Genomic DNA, 15,000 nt, shown 5'->3' with positions numbered 1-15,000 from the left:
TATTGTGTGTTTATGATGTCTTTGATATGATTTTGTTTATTTTCTTTGATCTAAGAGCAAGTTTATGCAAGCTTAAAGGGTTTACTGAATATTCCTGATGTTTGTGTTTCCAGGTTTTTTGAAATTTTATTATTTAGAATTTCAACATATTTTATATTTAATTTTTTGTCCCATTCTCTTGTGTTATTAATATACCAGCTTTTAACTCTTTCATTTAAGTAAGCCTTTAGTGAATCCCACAGGACAATGTCGGATATGTCACCATTCATGTTTGTTTGTAGGACATTTTTGATCTCTTTAACATACCAATCCTTTTATTTTAATAATGTACGCTTGTAATCTCCCGTGATGTATTAAATTGCCAATGTTTTAAATAATGTTAAAGGTTATAGCATTATGGTCTGATAATGGACATGAAACTATTGAAACTTCTCTGATATGTGATAACAGATTGAGACAAACATTTTATCATTATTTGTGTTCCATATCTATATGAACAGTGGGTAAATTCAAGTGACTTTGTTTTTCTTGGTTCATTTATATCCTTTAAATTCATTAGATTTGCAAATTTTGTTAAGTGTTTGGCTGAAGATGTGATTCTCAGCTTTCTGTCTGCAGTGGAATCTTTGTGTGATTAAAATACAATTAAAATCACCAGGCATTATGACTTCACCTTTCATGTAATATCTAATTTTTTGCATCTTTAGCTCCAACCCCTGGAATCCAGTAACAGTTCACTAATGTGTATAGTTTTCTGTTCCACTCAATTCTAACAATGCCTAACATACCATTTTATCAGCATGGGCATTTTTTGCTTTGCATTACTGATGAGCTCTTTCATAAAGTGAGGGTGCTGCCTCTTTTAGCTCAAAAGCTAGAACCTGCTAAAACTAAATCATTCTTTAATGAAAGTTTACATCTTTATTAAGTAAATGTGTTTCCTGCAGAAATACTGTTTGAGCTTTATGTGATTGCAAGTATTTAAAAAGACTCCCCCTATTTACTGGATTATTCAGTCCATTAATATTAATGGCTATGCATGAAGACATTTATATGTAAGAGGAAAAAACACAGGTATAATGAAATCACATTTATGTAAAGAACTTATTATATACTTTATAAATAAAAATGTGAACTCTTCAGCTATGGACAAAACTTTTGAAACAAATTACCTAATTATATAACCCTGAAACATTCTACCATGGAATAAACTACCCCTCAAACTCTCCATTAGACTAACAATGCTTAGCTCATGCTTCTGATCCATATTAATGTGTCTTATATTTTAGTATGAATCATCTTAAAGCCAGTTCAGTGAATTATTATGAGTAAGAAAAGTTAAACAGATATTCAGAATCTTTATTATAAATTGGCAAAGCTGAATATCTCTGTAGTCATCTTTCCCTGTACCTCACATTATCTCCCTGGTCTACTGTAGAGAGGAAGTCAGTTGTTTTCATATTTATTAATTTATAGGTCAGATGATTTTATAGTTTTTCTATTTTATTTGCTATATGTAAAGTTGATAGGATCATAAGTTATTAAATTAAAAACAGGCTAACTGTCCTTTTTAACCATTACAACCCCAATTACCCTATATCAGAATCAAACTCTGCACCTTGTGCTTATTAGGTTAATACCTTAACCCCTATGCCAACCTCCCACCCTTATAGACATAATTATATTTAACTGTATAGATATTTATTTATTCTGATATCTTTCAATTTTTGTTTGTATACTATGTCTTCTAATGTGATTGTATTCTTAGGTTGTATATGTTGCTATAGTCGTAGTGTAAAGTATCATGTAATAGAACATTTATATTTATCTTGTATATTTGATGCTCTTTAATCTAGTTCTGCTGTTAGAATCCATCCTATCTTTCCTTAAATGTTGTGTCTAATAGTATCTGAGCAAGCATGTGAAAAATCTTCCCTTTTAAGATTCAGACTTTCCATAATAAATTGTTCTGAGATGCTAAGTTTTGATATTAAAAAGAGACAATAACAGAGAAACACAATCCTAATTTTTTTTTATCAGAAATGTCATTCTTTAGGCTAGTATATAAGTTATCCCTTTGGTATACTCCAAGCATTCAGAACTATTTAATAACTGACGGTTTAGAATGCAATTCACTAACTTTTGCTCATTATCTAACTTGTATTCATTGACATCTTAACACATGATTCAAAATATTATGATTATTTACTTTTAGACAGGAAGAAGTGATCCGGATAGTTCTTAGAATTTTTATAACTCCCTCAGCATCGCAAAATTGCTCATGACTCTAAGCTGCTTCAAGCTGGCCCTAATGACAAGGGCTTGCAAATGAACAGTCTGTCAGGTGCAACTCACACAAAAACACTCATGAGTGAATCCAAGCCACCTCTGCATTATACATCAATCCCTCAAACCCTTCCAAACCACTAAAAAAGCAGCAAAAACATTTCAAAGTATGTTAACCACTAAAACGCTATTGTATTTAAAGAAATAGCATTTAATGATTCAGTAAGCACTATTTGTATGAGATGTTTAATACAAAGTTGTGTGTCATTTTTTTAAAGGAGAAGTAGCATATAAACTTGCATTAAAAGAATGACAGTTATGTATGATTCAGATTTAAATTGTTAACATGTGGATGTTACTCTAATTATTTGGTAACATTCTAATAATACATTTTTTATATTTTGTTTGTAACATCGCATAACTTTCCTGGATGCTTTTGCATGCCAAGTATAGTCTCAGTAACAAGAATTCAGAACTGTGTAATAACTGACAGCGGTTTAGAATGTAGTTCACTTTTACTTATTGTTTAACTTGAATTCTTCGATGTCTTACCATATGATTCAAAATATTATGAATATTTACTTTTACAGAGGAAGAAGTAACCTGGATATTTCTTAGAATTTTCAGAACTCTCAGATCATCACAAAAGTGCTCATGACTGAGTTGTTTCAAGCTGGTTTTCATGGTAAGGGCTTACAAATGAACAGTCCATCTGTTGCAATTCACACAAACATGAACACAAGTGAATCCAAGCCACCTCCACACTACACATCAATGCCTCAAACCCTTCCAGACCACCAAACAAACAACAAAAGCCATTTCAAAGTATCCCAACCACTAAAAAGCCATTAAACTCAAAGAAATAACATTTAACAATTCAGCAAGTGCGATTTGTATGAGATGTTTAATATAAAAGACTGTCATTTTTAAAGGAGACCTAGCATATTAACTTGGATTGAAAGAATGACATTTGTGTAATCCAGGTTTAACTTGTAAAAGTGTGGCTGTTATTTGATATCATTCCAGTAGTAATTTTTATATATGTAAAAAAGCTATGTTTTTATACTATATAACATAGAATGTCTTTCCTGGATGGTATTGCATGTCAAGTACACTATCAGTCGCACACACCTGGACCATTTTAAGAACCCAGAATGTAACTTAATATGCCTCTTTAGTGTCATTTGTTGCATCTTGTATATTTAATATTACATTACTCAGCTATGCCAAGATATCAGAAAATGTGCCACCTAACATAAGTTTCATTGTAATAATGATTAACTTTTAATAACATAAATAGTTTAACCTTTTAAACTTTAAATGAAAATAAGTAGTTTTAATTTCATATATATTTAAAAGAATCAAACCCTAAGATTTTAAAAAGGGAACTAGTAACCATTTGAAGTACGGAATGAAAGGAATAAATGATTTACCTTGTAAAAAGTAATATTCAGCACTCATTCATAAGTATTCAAGCACATCTTTAAATTAATAAGAATTCATAACCATGAAATACATTTGTCCTTCAGTTTTTTTCTGTTTCTTTTATTAACTAACCATCCTTTGCTGCCTTTCTCTTCAAAGAAGTTGATAGATTCCAGTCCATTTCTTCAGTTTTTTTCTAGGATTTTATTTTTCTGTATCAAGTCCATTGTATCTTCCAGGGTGTTAAAAATCTTTTCTTCTGGAAAGTGAATCCTTATTTTTGCTGGAAATAAGATTTGTGCTTCAAGCTTTTAACAAGTGGCACACGTGCTTTCCTGTTTGACATCACTAATGTTGAATAATCATTGTCATATCTTATAGTATTTTCTTTAATTTTAACCGGATAGTTAGTGTGTGCAGCTTTCAAGACAAAATCCTTATCTTGACTTGAGGAAAAATCTTATGATCACTGACCTTGATGAAGGTGTTTTTTTAAAGATGAGTTAGAAAATGATCTATGTGCCCTTTTGATGTCAAAGGAAAAAGCTTCAAGCAGGTTCAAAGTTTTAGTCAGCTAGGTATTAAGGAAATGAATCATACGGTCTCAGTCTTCTTTTTCAGGAATCTTGTAAATCCTGATGATGTTATTCCTTCTAGATTTGTTGTCTGTCTTCTGTTTTTCCTCGAGATACGTTGTTTTGTTTCTGAAGAAATTTGGTGATCTCATTTTCAAGTAATCGGCCATCAAAATCAGAAATTTACTCTTCTATATTCGAGATATGTGATGATTAACAGATCAACTTGTTTTTTTACTTTTTTTTTCATTCCTCTTTAAAACTGTCCATTTTGCTTTCTAATTTATCTATCTTTACAAGTAATGCACTGATGTTACATAGTATTGCCGGTTTGTCTTTTTCATAGTACTGTCCTGTACACTGGGCTTAGAGTGGCTCATTCTGAGATGATTATTTTTTTCTAGATTTCTTGATGGGGAAAAGCAATTAAGAGTTTCAAACTTGTTAGTTTTTGTAGTAAATCTTTCAGCAGATGTTCAGCTATAAACGCATCAAGTTTTGAAATGTTTTATTTGAGTTTTTAGTACAAATCCTGTCAGAGATATTAAAGTGAAGCAAAGCTAAAAAAACAGTGCTGTTAACTGCTCATCATTTTGGCCATACCCTCCATCACTCTAGTACATTTTGTAGCTGGAATAGGATAGGGAGAGTAATGAAATGGCTTAAGCCAGCTCACCTGTCCCGGGGGAGGGTCTGGAAGCATGTCTGAGGTGCACATTTTCATGCCAAGAGTCCCCACTGGAGACTGGAGACCACAAAGCCATGCTAGAGTCAAGGAGTAGTACAGTCTTGACAGGTTTTGCACCTTTTGGAAGTGTGACAGTGATATACCCTTGTTGATGTCTATTACTATTACCTTTCACAAGTTTCTGGGCATGCACAGTGTTTGGAGATGGGAGCTAAACAAAAAACTAATAATTCTTACTGCCGACAGGCGCTGTTCTCACAGTCTGATCACTCCTTGCTCTCAAGGAACAAATGAGGCACAAGGCTGTCACCAGGGAAGAACAAATTGGTAAGCAGGGTAGCCAGGAGGAATAGCTTGATTTATAACAAGGAGCAGAAGAAATGAAAATAATTCCAGCATCCATAATTGAAGAAAGCAACATTTATGAACGTTTTGTTCATGACTGAACGTAGAGTAGGTTAATAGAATGAGCAATGGATTTGTGCAGCAGTGGATGTGCTGCAGCCATTGTACAGGACTATGAAGCAGGAAGTGAGTTGCAGAATGTTAAGTTTACCAGTCAGTGTCTATCTCTATTCTCAGCTTTAATCATGAGATTTGGATAACAGTGTAAAAGAATGAGATTGTGGATACCAGATGTAGAAGTGAGGTTCCTTCACAGTGTAATTGGGTTCAGTTGGGTTCAGACTTTGTGTTAGAATGAGCTCAAAGGTTTGTAAGGACTTCAAATGCAGGCCTATTTTCCTACATATTGAGAGGAGTGAGTTGAAGTTCTTTGGATACTTTGGTGAGGGATGTCATTTGACTGCTCCACAGGAGGATACCTGGCATCTGTCTCCAAGAGGAGTCTTTGGAGCAAATCTAAAGTATGTTTGGAGGAGATTATAATTCTTAGTGCCTGGTGATCCCACAAGATTAATTTCACTGTTGTGGTTGGTTAAGAATGTATGGTCTACCCTACTCAGCTTGCTAAAAGAATGACGCTCACTAGGGCAGTCTATGGAAAATGGTTACAAACTTAGCGAACCCCCATTTTTTTCCATTGCTGCAAACACGTTACATTATTTATATTGCGTATAATCTTGGAGCTTGTTTTACTTCCAGACCATTACTTGTGTCTTTTAAATTCCACTTATCCAGTGACTTTTCTTTTGCATGTAGAAGGAAATAGTAGTTTCCCCTTTGCCCCAGATACCTAATGCTTAGAATGTATCTCTTCTGCTAAACTTTGAGAGAAACCAAACTTTCATCAGGATATCAACAAGTATATCTTTCACTATGTTTGTTATTGTGGTCCCTTTCAGCACATTGGCATTCCTGTTGTCAGTTAATGTTTTTTTTTTTAGAAATTTGGACTTAAGTTAATGGATCTGTAAAAACAAGAGTAGTGTTCACCATAACCAGAACTTTTGATATGTCATGGTGTGGTTCACCCTTCTTTCCACTAAAACGCAAGAGGCAGTTTGGCACCAGTCTAAACTTTCCTAAATTTCAGCCCCTCCCCTTGCTTATAATGTGCTGCACTTTTGCCTCAAATTTTCATATCTTGTTTGCCACTCGTCAGGTTTGAATCTGAATTCCACTTGCTCCAGAATTCTTCTGTATTTAGATTATCAATGCTCGTATTGGTGCTTTCTCTGACTTTGTGGGTTATTGCCTGCTGTACCAGGAGAAGTAAGCATGTGTGGCTGAAGTTTTGTAAGTAAACTTATGAAAAAATTGACTGTCACATTGATATGTACAGATAGTTGTATTAAAAATGTATTTGCAAAAGTTGCTTATATTAAAAATGCTGCAACAGAATTAAATATGTACCAGAGTCAGGTGACTAGATGTGATATCATTCTATAACCTGCTGAAGGACAGAACTCTGACAGCAGCAGTTTATTTTTGTTTTTCTTTGAAACCTGATTTAAAAGATCTATGCCAGTTATCACAGTTCAGTTGTTGTAGTAGAGTTAGTTCAGTTGTACATTCAGTCAGTGTTTAGTATCTCATCTTGTCCAGTGGACATGAGCATCTCAGCAGTACATATTGCCTTGCGATACCAAGTGAGTTAACTAGGAACAGTTTCTCATTAGTTCAGTTAGGAAATGTACAGTGAGATTCTATTCACCTGTGTTATTTTTGTATTTCCTGTGACTGAAACTGTTTATGGTAACTCAGTATTAAGTGTTCTCCTGTTTTCTATTTTATTATCCATTATTAAATATTTTTATACCTTTTCATTGTGGCTGGTCTTTCAGAAAATACTTTTAACATCTAACTAATTGGTTATGCTTTGTAAGAGCCTTAGAATATCTGACTGGGGCAACAATCTACCTTGTATTCTCGGGTGAGGGGATGCCTCTGGTGAATCTGTTTCTGCCTTTGTGTGTCTCTCTGTGTGAGAGGGAGAGAAATCAGATATTCAAGTGTGTGTGTCAGATACTTTGAACTGGGACGCAGTGCTCCAAGGTGGGTCTTGTTTGGGATCTAGAGACAGAGTCCAGTCCCAGTGGAGCATGTTCCCTTTGTGCTCTTGGAGAAAAATTGTGTTTGATGCAGAGAGCTGCATTTGAAATGCTGTGTAAATCCATTCCTGTTTTGAGTGACCACCTCTCACCGGTTTCAGTGGTAAGGACTGGCCCAGATAATGAGGAGCCATCAACGCTTTTATATTTTGATTAGGGGAAACAAAGAAATCAGAGTAGAGTGTGATCTGCCCATATTTGGAGTTCCCTGTTGATAGTAATATAGTAGTGATAGAGTACTTAGTGTTTCAGTACTTATTTGTTTGTTTACTTTTTTTTTTTTTTTTTTTTTTTTTTTTTTTTTTTTTACTGCTTATACAATTCTTGCATTAATCATGATTTAGTTTGTCTACCATTTCGAGTTTTTTGGCTGTTAGAATCTGTTTATCTAGCTACAGTGTGCTTAGTATTTCATTACTTTACTTTTTCTGCTCTTGCTGTTTTCATCAAGTATAGCTATTGTGTAGACTACTCAGTATCTTGCTTTTTAAATTCGTTGTCACTGTTGCTGCAGTTAATCAAGTCATAGCTTGTTACAATATGTTGGAAACTTCTGAATTAAAAAAGCGTAGTCGGTACCCACAAAATTCCACTGCCTCATAAGCAGGTTACACATTTTATGTGCCTAGTTGCAATTCACCTTTTGTTGTGGTATTAGTCAGATGTCTGACAAACCTACCCTGATTTACTGAAGTTAATTTTAAAGGGATTGATACCAAGAGAAGATGTCAGTGAGCCTTCTTTCTCCCGTGGCCAAATGTCTTTCATTGCAATCTATAGAGTTATGTTTAAAGATAAACTCTTGTTTAAAACAATGTATCTGTTTCTGGGGAGACCTTGGTGAGTACTTTATAATGAAAGTGGTCTCAACGTTGTTAGTTTACCTTGTCAAGGATAACCTGTTAACCTCGGAGTGTAGTCTGTAAGAAGGGAAGGTCTTTACTTTGCTTCTGAGCTTGACTAGCTTAGATATTCCCCCTCTAGTCCCCCTTCAGTTAAGTTTTTACATTCCATTTCTTCCCACATGCCGATTTTATTTAGATATAGACAATGTGAAGCTGTCAAAGGCATTATTACAGGCACAGCTGAATGTCTACATCTCCCTCATGTTTTATAGTTAGATATAGTGTCTTTCCATCTGTTTAGCCTCCTTGTCACACCCTGTTTCTGCAGCAATTATACTTTTGCTGCCTAGCCCCCTTTCAGCAAAGTGAGAGAGAGACATGGTTTGGAGTTAACGTGTCGATGCCACTATTGGCACTTTTCGTTTTGGTGTCAGTAACTTCAGCACTGACTGCCTCTTCTGGCTCTGAAGTGTTTACTGGAGGGTTGACTTTGCCAGCTTTGCTGGTGTTGAGGTCAGTTTTGCCCTTGAGTCCTTGGAGTCGGGAGCATTTTGGAGTCGCAATTAGGTATTGGTGTTAGGAGTTTGATGCTGGCCCAAATATTGAAGCCAGTCCCTAGCTTTTTGGCACAGTTTTTGCTGCAGGTGCATCCCTTGGTGCTTGCTGTATACAGACTTTGTCTCAAGAATATTGCCAACCTTGTCTATGCCTCTTGCCACTTTTTGACTCTGTGCAGAAGTCCTGAAGATGTTGGACGGAAATACAAGTTGGTATGTGTGCAAGAATCCTCAAAGGCCTCATCTTACTTGGATTGATCCTCCACCAGCATGGAAAAAGGGGCTGCAAGTGGAAGCTCCCACACTCCCCACAGGACTCTTCCAAGCCAGACACAGGTGAAGAGGGTAAGGCTGAGTCTCCATTTGCTCCTATTGATCCTGTTAACATCTCCAAGTTGATGAAGATTTTTACAAATGGTGCAGTTAAATGGTGGTGGGGGATGACCAGTTACTCCAGATATCTTCTGATAAAGTTCTGCATAAGGCATTTAGGCTTTTCCTTACATTTTAGAGTGTTATCTGCTGTAGAAGACATGGTAGCAGTTATGCCATAGGAAACTTGGAAGGAACTTAACATTGTACCATTTATGTGTAGGAAGCTGGACAAAACCTTCCATTCCCCTAAGGGCTGAAATTCCTGTATGCACAGCCTCACTGAAGATGCTACAACTGTTACTGCTGCATCCTTGAAAATGGTACTACCACAACAGAGCCCCATTGTTCACCCTTCTGAGAAGGAGTCAAGGGCCGTGTACTGCTATGGGAAGCAGATGTTCTCATTCTTCATTTTTATATATTTTATATATTTTACACTTAAATGTCAGGATGTGTGGTTATCATTCTGGGTGAGATGTCCCAAGCAGACTTGGATATTCATACAGTAACCTGACTCACAGTGAAGCTGATGGCGCAGAGTGGGCAACAGGCACCAGAGTTGTATTCTGTTATGATTGGCTTCATCTCGCCATCAATTTTGGAGAGTAAAAAAACTGGAGTGTTGTTGCAAGCTATTGCTGATTTCAAATCCCTGGCATATCCATTAAGTGCTTTTCTTCTCAGGTGTATCCCAGTTGCGACCCTTCAGTGGGTGGACTTTGTCCTCCTGATGGGAGGATCTCTCTGCTTTCTGCGAATGCTCCTATGGCTTTCAAGGAGAGATGTCATGGTTCATGTTGCCATCTGTGTTTTTACATTAAGCTCTACCCATATTTTGTTATGCTGGGCTGACATTATAAACAAGTGTGCAGTGGTACAACGAGGGAACTACCTTCACTTACATGGTGATGTGTCCCTCATTTGCCTGCCCTCGTTAGAATGCAGCAGCTGCCTCTTATTACAACCATGGTATTAAACTGGATTTCATGGCCTAGACACATGCTTTGCACATATAACCACACCCTCTCTTTGGAAGAGACAAGCAGGCATCTTATTTCTCTTTCCCTTGTCCTTTTCTCCTCTTGTGCCTAGGCTAAGTAAACCTGGGGCATCTAGTTTACAGTCAGGACTCTCTCCTTCTGACCCTCAAAACTGGAGTGTTGATCTTTTAGACCCCATTCAGAACAGGTAAATTTCATCTTGTTTGAGACATGAAAGACAAGATGGTACTCCATGTACAAGAAGTAATGATTTTTAAATGCCTAAAGATTTGTTTTGATGCTTCCTTAATAGTGAGACTACACTTTGATGCATTGATAGCTAAAGTTAGTAAACAGTTTAAAATGTTCCCTTAAAGTTTTTTTTCTTTAGAAGAATATCGACTCCTACTGGTCTCTACTATCTCTGATGGCAGTCACTTTTGTTCATTGCAAAATATGTAACTTTTTGCTCTTGGCTTCTTTTTTCAGAACACAATTACAGGGTTCATTATTCAGCAGAGTAACTTCCAATTGTAGAACAGTTTGACTTTGTTGTTTATACTTTGATTTTCATTTATATTTTATGGATTAATGCCGCCTTCAGTCTGTAAAGTACAACTAAGACAGGGCTACTCGGTCTGCTGAATCATGAGTGGACATTTTTAATACTAGACCATGCTGTGCAATGATATATCATTGGAGGTCAAGTTAATCAAGGATTTGACATTTTTTTCTCATACGCAGTTGCTTCCCCTCATTATAACTTTTAGTATAGTCCTTACCATATCACAAAATGTACTTCATCTCCTTGCGTTTGGTGTTCAGACTTGCGAACCTCATCGTTCCTGTGAGGTCTTGAGAGTTCTCTGCCTTCAAACATAGGTCATGGAATTTTTGACGCAGATTTTTTACTGAACTATACAAATTCATTCGTATGTGAATTTCTCAGTGCCATTTAAAATTGACATTAGATTTTTTCCACTTACATGGTGATTAGTTTTGTTAGATCTATGGTTTAAGTTGACCTGCTGCTGAGATGAGTTATTCATAAACTGAGGCACTGTTATAGATTTTGAACATATTATTTTATAAATACAGGAGATGTTTGCCTGTTGTGAATTTAGAGATGTATGTATAAAAAGACCATTTGAAAGGCATGTATTGTAACTCCTTTTGTTTAACTGCTTTGCAAGTTTGTAATTGCCTCAGGCTTATAAAGGTAGGGATTATATTCCATATCTAAGAACTGCATTGTTCCATTAAAGCCTCACAGCTGTTAAAACGCAGACCAAATACATTACTATAATGTCAGGCTAATTTAACTATAGTACTGAATGTGTGGTATGCTGCGGTAGCGTTGTCGCCTCACAGTTAGATGTTGCCCGTTCGATTCTCAGACCGTCTTCTGTGTGGCGACATGTGTGAACGGGCGTTCCTTTGTTGAAGGTTGTGCATTTGGCCCGGCAAGCCAGCACATAAAACTCTACTGCCAATCATTAGCGGACCGGAGTTTCCACTGTGGCCACCCCTAACCGGGAAAAGCCGAAAGACACAGGCAGACTGAATGTGTGGTATTCAGTGCCACAGCAAGCAGTGTGAATGTGAGCAGATAATTTGAACTGAACAAGTAGATCAAATGTCTGATTTCCTTGTTCAGATTTTTCTCACATTTTCATTTTATATACGAACATGGGGCAGGTTTGCCACCTTTCAGGATTTTTTCCCTATCAGGAAATCAGGTTATGGTAAGACCTTGTTGGGTATGTTGTCCTTCCGACTTTCTGACTGGCAGTACATTCCTGTAGTGTAGTGGTGCTGCGGTAGCATTGTCGATTGTTGTTCTCAGCTAGAGCGTCTTCTGTGTGGAGGCATGCGTGAATGGGCATGCCTTCGTTGAAGGTTGTGCGTCAGGGCTGGTAACTCAGCACGTAAAAATCCACTACCAAACATTAGCAGACCGGAGTTCTGCTGTGGCGACCCCTAACCAGGATAAGCCGAAAGACACAGCAACTTTCTGAGACTGCTTATGGTTTCACTTAGGTTTATTATTTTCATTTACCTTTCTTTTTTCTTTCATTTAATAGTCTCTTGTTTCTTTTAATTGCATTCTGAGATATGTGAAATGAGACATTCAGCTGACAGTCTTATCAGTCATCATCATGTTGTCTCAGCAAAAATGCACAATGCCTAAAATGTCTTTTTTATATAAAGGTAAAGTAATGGATCTATTCCCCAGTTGCACTTTTTGTTCTCAGTGTTAAAACTGCATGTGCATTTTTTTTTTTTTTTTTGGTATAAAATAAAAAAACTGGATTTAGAGATGTAAAAGTATGCTTTGCAGGAAATGGCATGGATTATTATTCATTCTTCTAGACCCCCCCACACTTATCTAGTACAATATTGTCGGTAAATAACAGTTGCCAAATTGTATTATAAATTATTTTTTAACATATGCAGAATGCTTTTATATTTGCTCATCTGTTGCATTCATCGCATTATTTAAAGTTTCTTCAAGATTATTGCTACAGTGATTATTAGCTTTGAAAGGGAAACCATATACATTTAGGATCATAGGAAGTTACTAGGCTATTGGCCCTGAGGCCCTTATAAGCCTAGCCAAGAATTTAGCCCACTTACTGAAAAGGGTGATAACACTTTTGGAGGGCTTTGCCTATATAAAGGTTGCAACCCACTTGCTGTACAGCTTCCCAGTGTCAGGAATGTAGCACCTTTTTGACTGATGACACATTTTGCTGAGTTAATAGCTGAGAGAGGTCCATGTGGATCAGTTTATTCAATTTCGTAGCAGGCAGCTGAACAAAACTGTACCTTGTGGCAGCATCACTGTTTATATTTTGGATATAGTAACATGGATTGTTCATTACAGCATGTATTTTTTCTTGTCAAATACAAGTTAATTAACTGTAAACTACTCAATACATCAAAAAGCAAATTTGTTTTAACAAACATTCTTGACATAGAGGTACTGAATCATTTTATGCTGCTGTTACCTGTATTTTTTGAGTAGATTCTGTGGAGCTTGGAGAAGCAGTTTTCAGGTGACTAATGGTTTCTAACTCTTTTTTTTCTTATTTATAAAAATGGGTCATTTACCACTTTCTTTTAGTGGAGTTTTGATGCCAGTTATATCATGTAGGTCATATGTGAGGTGACAGTCCTAGGTGCATGAATATCTACTGTGTTGCATGCATGATTAAGGTGAGAGATCATGCTGTCTGTGTTGCCTAGTTGAAGATTATTTACACTCCCCCACCCCATTCCCAGCAAGTACTTGCCTACAGTGAAGAACCAGTTTCGCTTTTTTTGAGGGGAGATGAGGTATTTACACTTAGATCAGCATTCTAGTTTTACTTGTACTATGTCTACCTGCAGCTCTATGCTCTCCACTTGAAGAGACCAGATTGAGTTGAATGATGAAGCAGGAAATTACTTGAGTGGAAGCACCATGAGCCTCAGTAATATCTTTATTTGGATTTAAGGAAGTTTACTTGGGAGTTACAAAATAACAGTGAGATGTTGTAGACATACAGCCCTTTAACAAAATGTATTTACAAGTTCACTGTTTGGTGGATTCTGAAAACTATTCTTTGATTTTTTTTTTTTTTTTTTTTTTTTTTTTTTTTGTAGGTCCAGTGAGGGAGCAGTATTACAAGAAAACAAAGCTTCTGGTAAGTTAAATTGTGGCATTAATTATGTCTGCTTGTAAACAATTAATAGCTAAGCTTCACCTGTGACAGACAAGTTCAGTCCACTAAACAATATTTCATAAGATGTAAGCTGGTGCTCGTGTTGAAAAAAAATACATTTTTGCTTTGCAGAAGTCAGTGTCAGTCTAGCACTATATTTTTAATTTTCTGTCACTACTCACCAGACTTACACAAGTACAGTAAAGAACTCCTCCCAAAACATTTGTGTGCTGTCTTATGGTGTAATTACTTTTTCAGAATAGGATAACGGTCCATTTTTTCTGCAGTCGGTGAAATATTTGTTTCAAGTTTAGCCTCCTGCATATTGTTCCTTAAAGTCACTTCTGTGATCCTCCTTCAGGGAAGGACGCTTGTAACAGTAGGTTTGAGTTGCATCTCAGACTGATGTCTGGGAAGTTTTTAAGCAGTTTTGTTAAGCATCTGCTATAGTAAGTGTAATGTAGGTTCATCATTGTTTGGTTCTCACCACTTCAGACTCAAGGTCATTTGACTGTATGTTCTCCCCTTTCTTCTTTATTCCAAGTCAAATAATTTGTGAAATAGGTGTTGTGTGTTGGGCTACCTAGAAAACAAATGGCACCTTCCTAAGTTTTAAATTTTGTCTGGGAAAAATAACTCCCAGTCTGAACTTGTAACCAGCTTTTCTTTTGAAATTTTTAACTTCAAAGACTGATTTGCACATTGTTCTGACTGCTGCTATAATGATATCCGAATTACAAAACCCTTATGTTTATTCAACCTTTTTCATCTTCCATAGGGACAGGGTGAGTCTTAGAATCAACCCTTTCTTTATACCCAATGTTATCCCTGAATTATAGCTTCTTAGGTGATTACTAGGCTTATGGCTCACGAGTCTTTACAAGCCTAGCCAATAATACCCAGGATATAACAATATTATATCTTGATTCCCTAGATATGGGATGGGGTAGTATCAGATTAGTGGGTCTTTGACTGCCTCTGTCGGTAAGGGGCATGGGCAGTACCCCAGGAGTGAATATCAGTTAACCATCCATTTACCAAATTTTTTT

General features: G+C 36.4%; 1 protein-coding gene across 2 annotated transcripts in view; it reads left to right on the top strand.

The window, feature by feature from the left end:
• The window catches only part of JTB (jumping translocation breakpoint), a 377,184-nt gene that overhangs the window by 154,800 nt on the left and 207,384 nt on the right, over positions 1-15,000 (top strand). For both annotated transcript variants that reach the window (XM_044078260.1, XM_044078259.1), the window contains one exon: positions 13,893-13,933. In XM_044078260.1, the coding sequence (XP_043934195.1) occupies positions 13,893-13,933 (41 nt within the window). The remainder of the gene's footprint in view (positions 1-13,892; positions 13,934-15,000) is intronic.

Source organism: Protopterus annectens, chromosome 7.part0, assembly GCF_019279795.1.
Source record: "Protopterus annectens isolate FY-2018-M chromosome 7.part0, PAN1.0, whole genome shotgun sequence".
In the NCBI taxonomy this organism is placed as follows: Eukaryota; Metazoa; Chordata; order Ceratodontiformes; family Protopteridae; genus Protopterus; species Protopterus annectens.
This window is presented reverse-complemented; position numbering and strand designations above follow the sequence as displayed.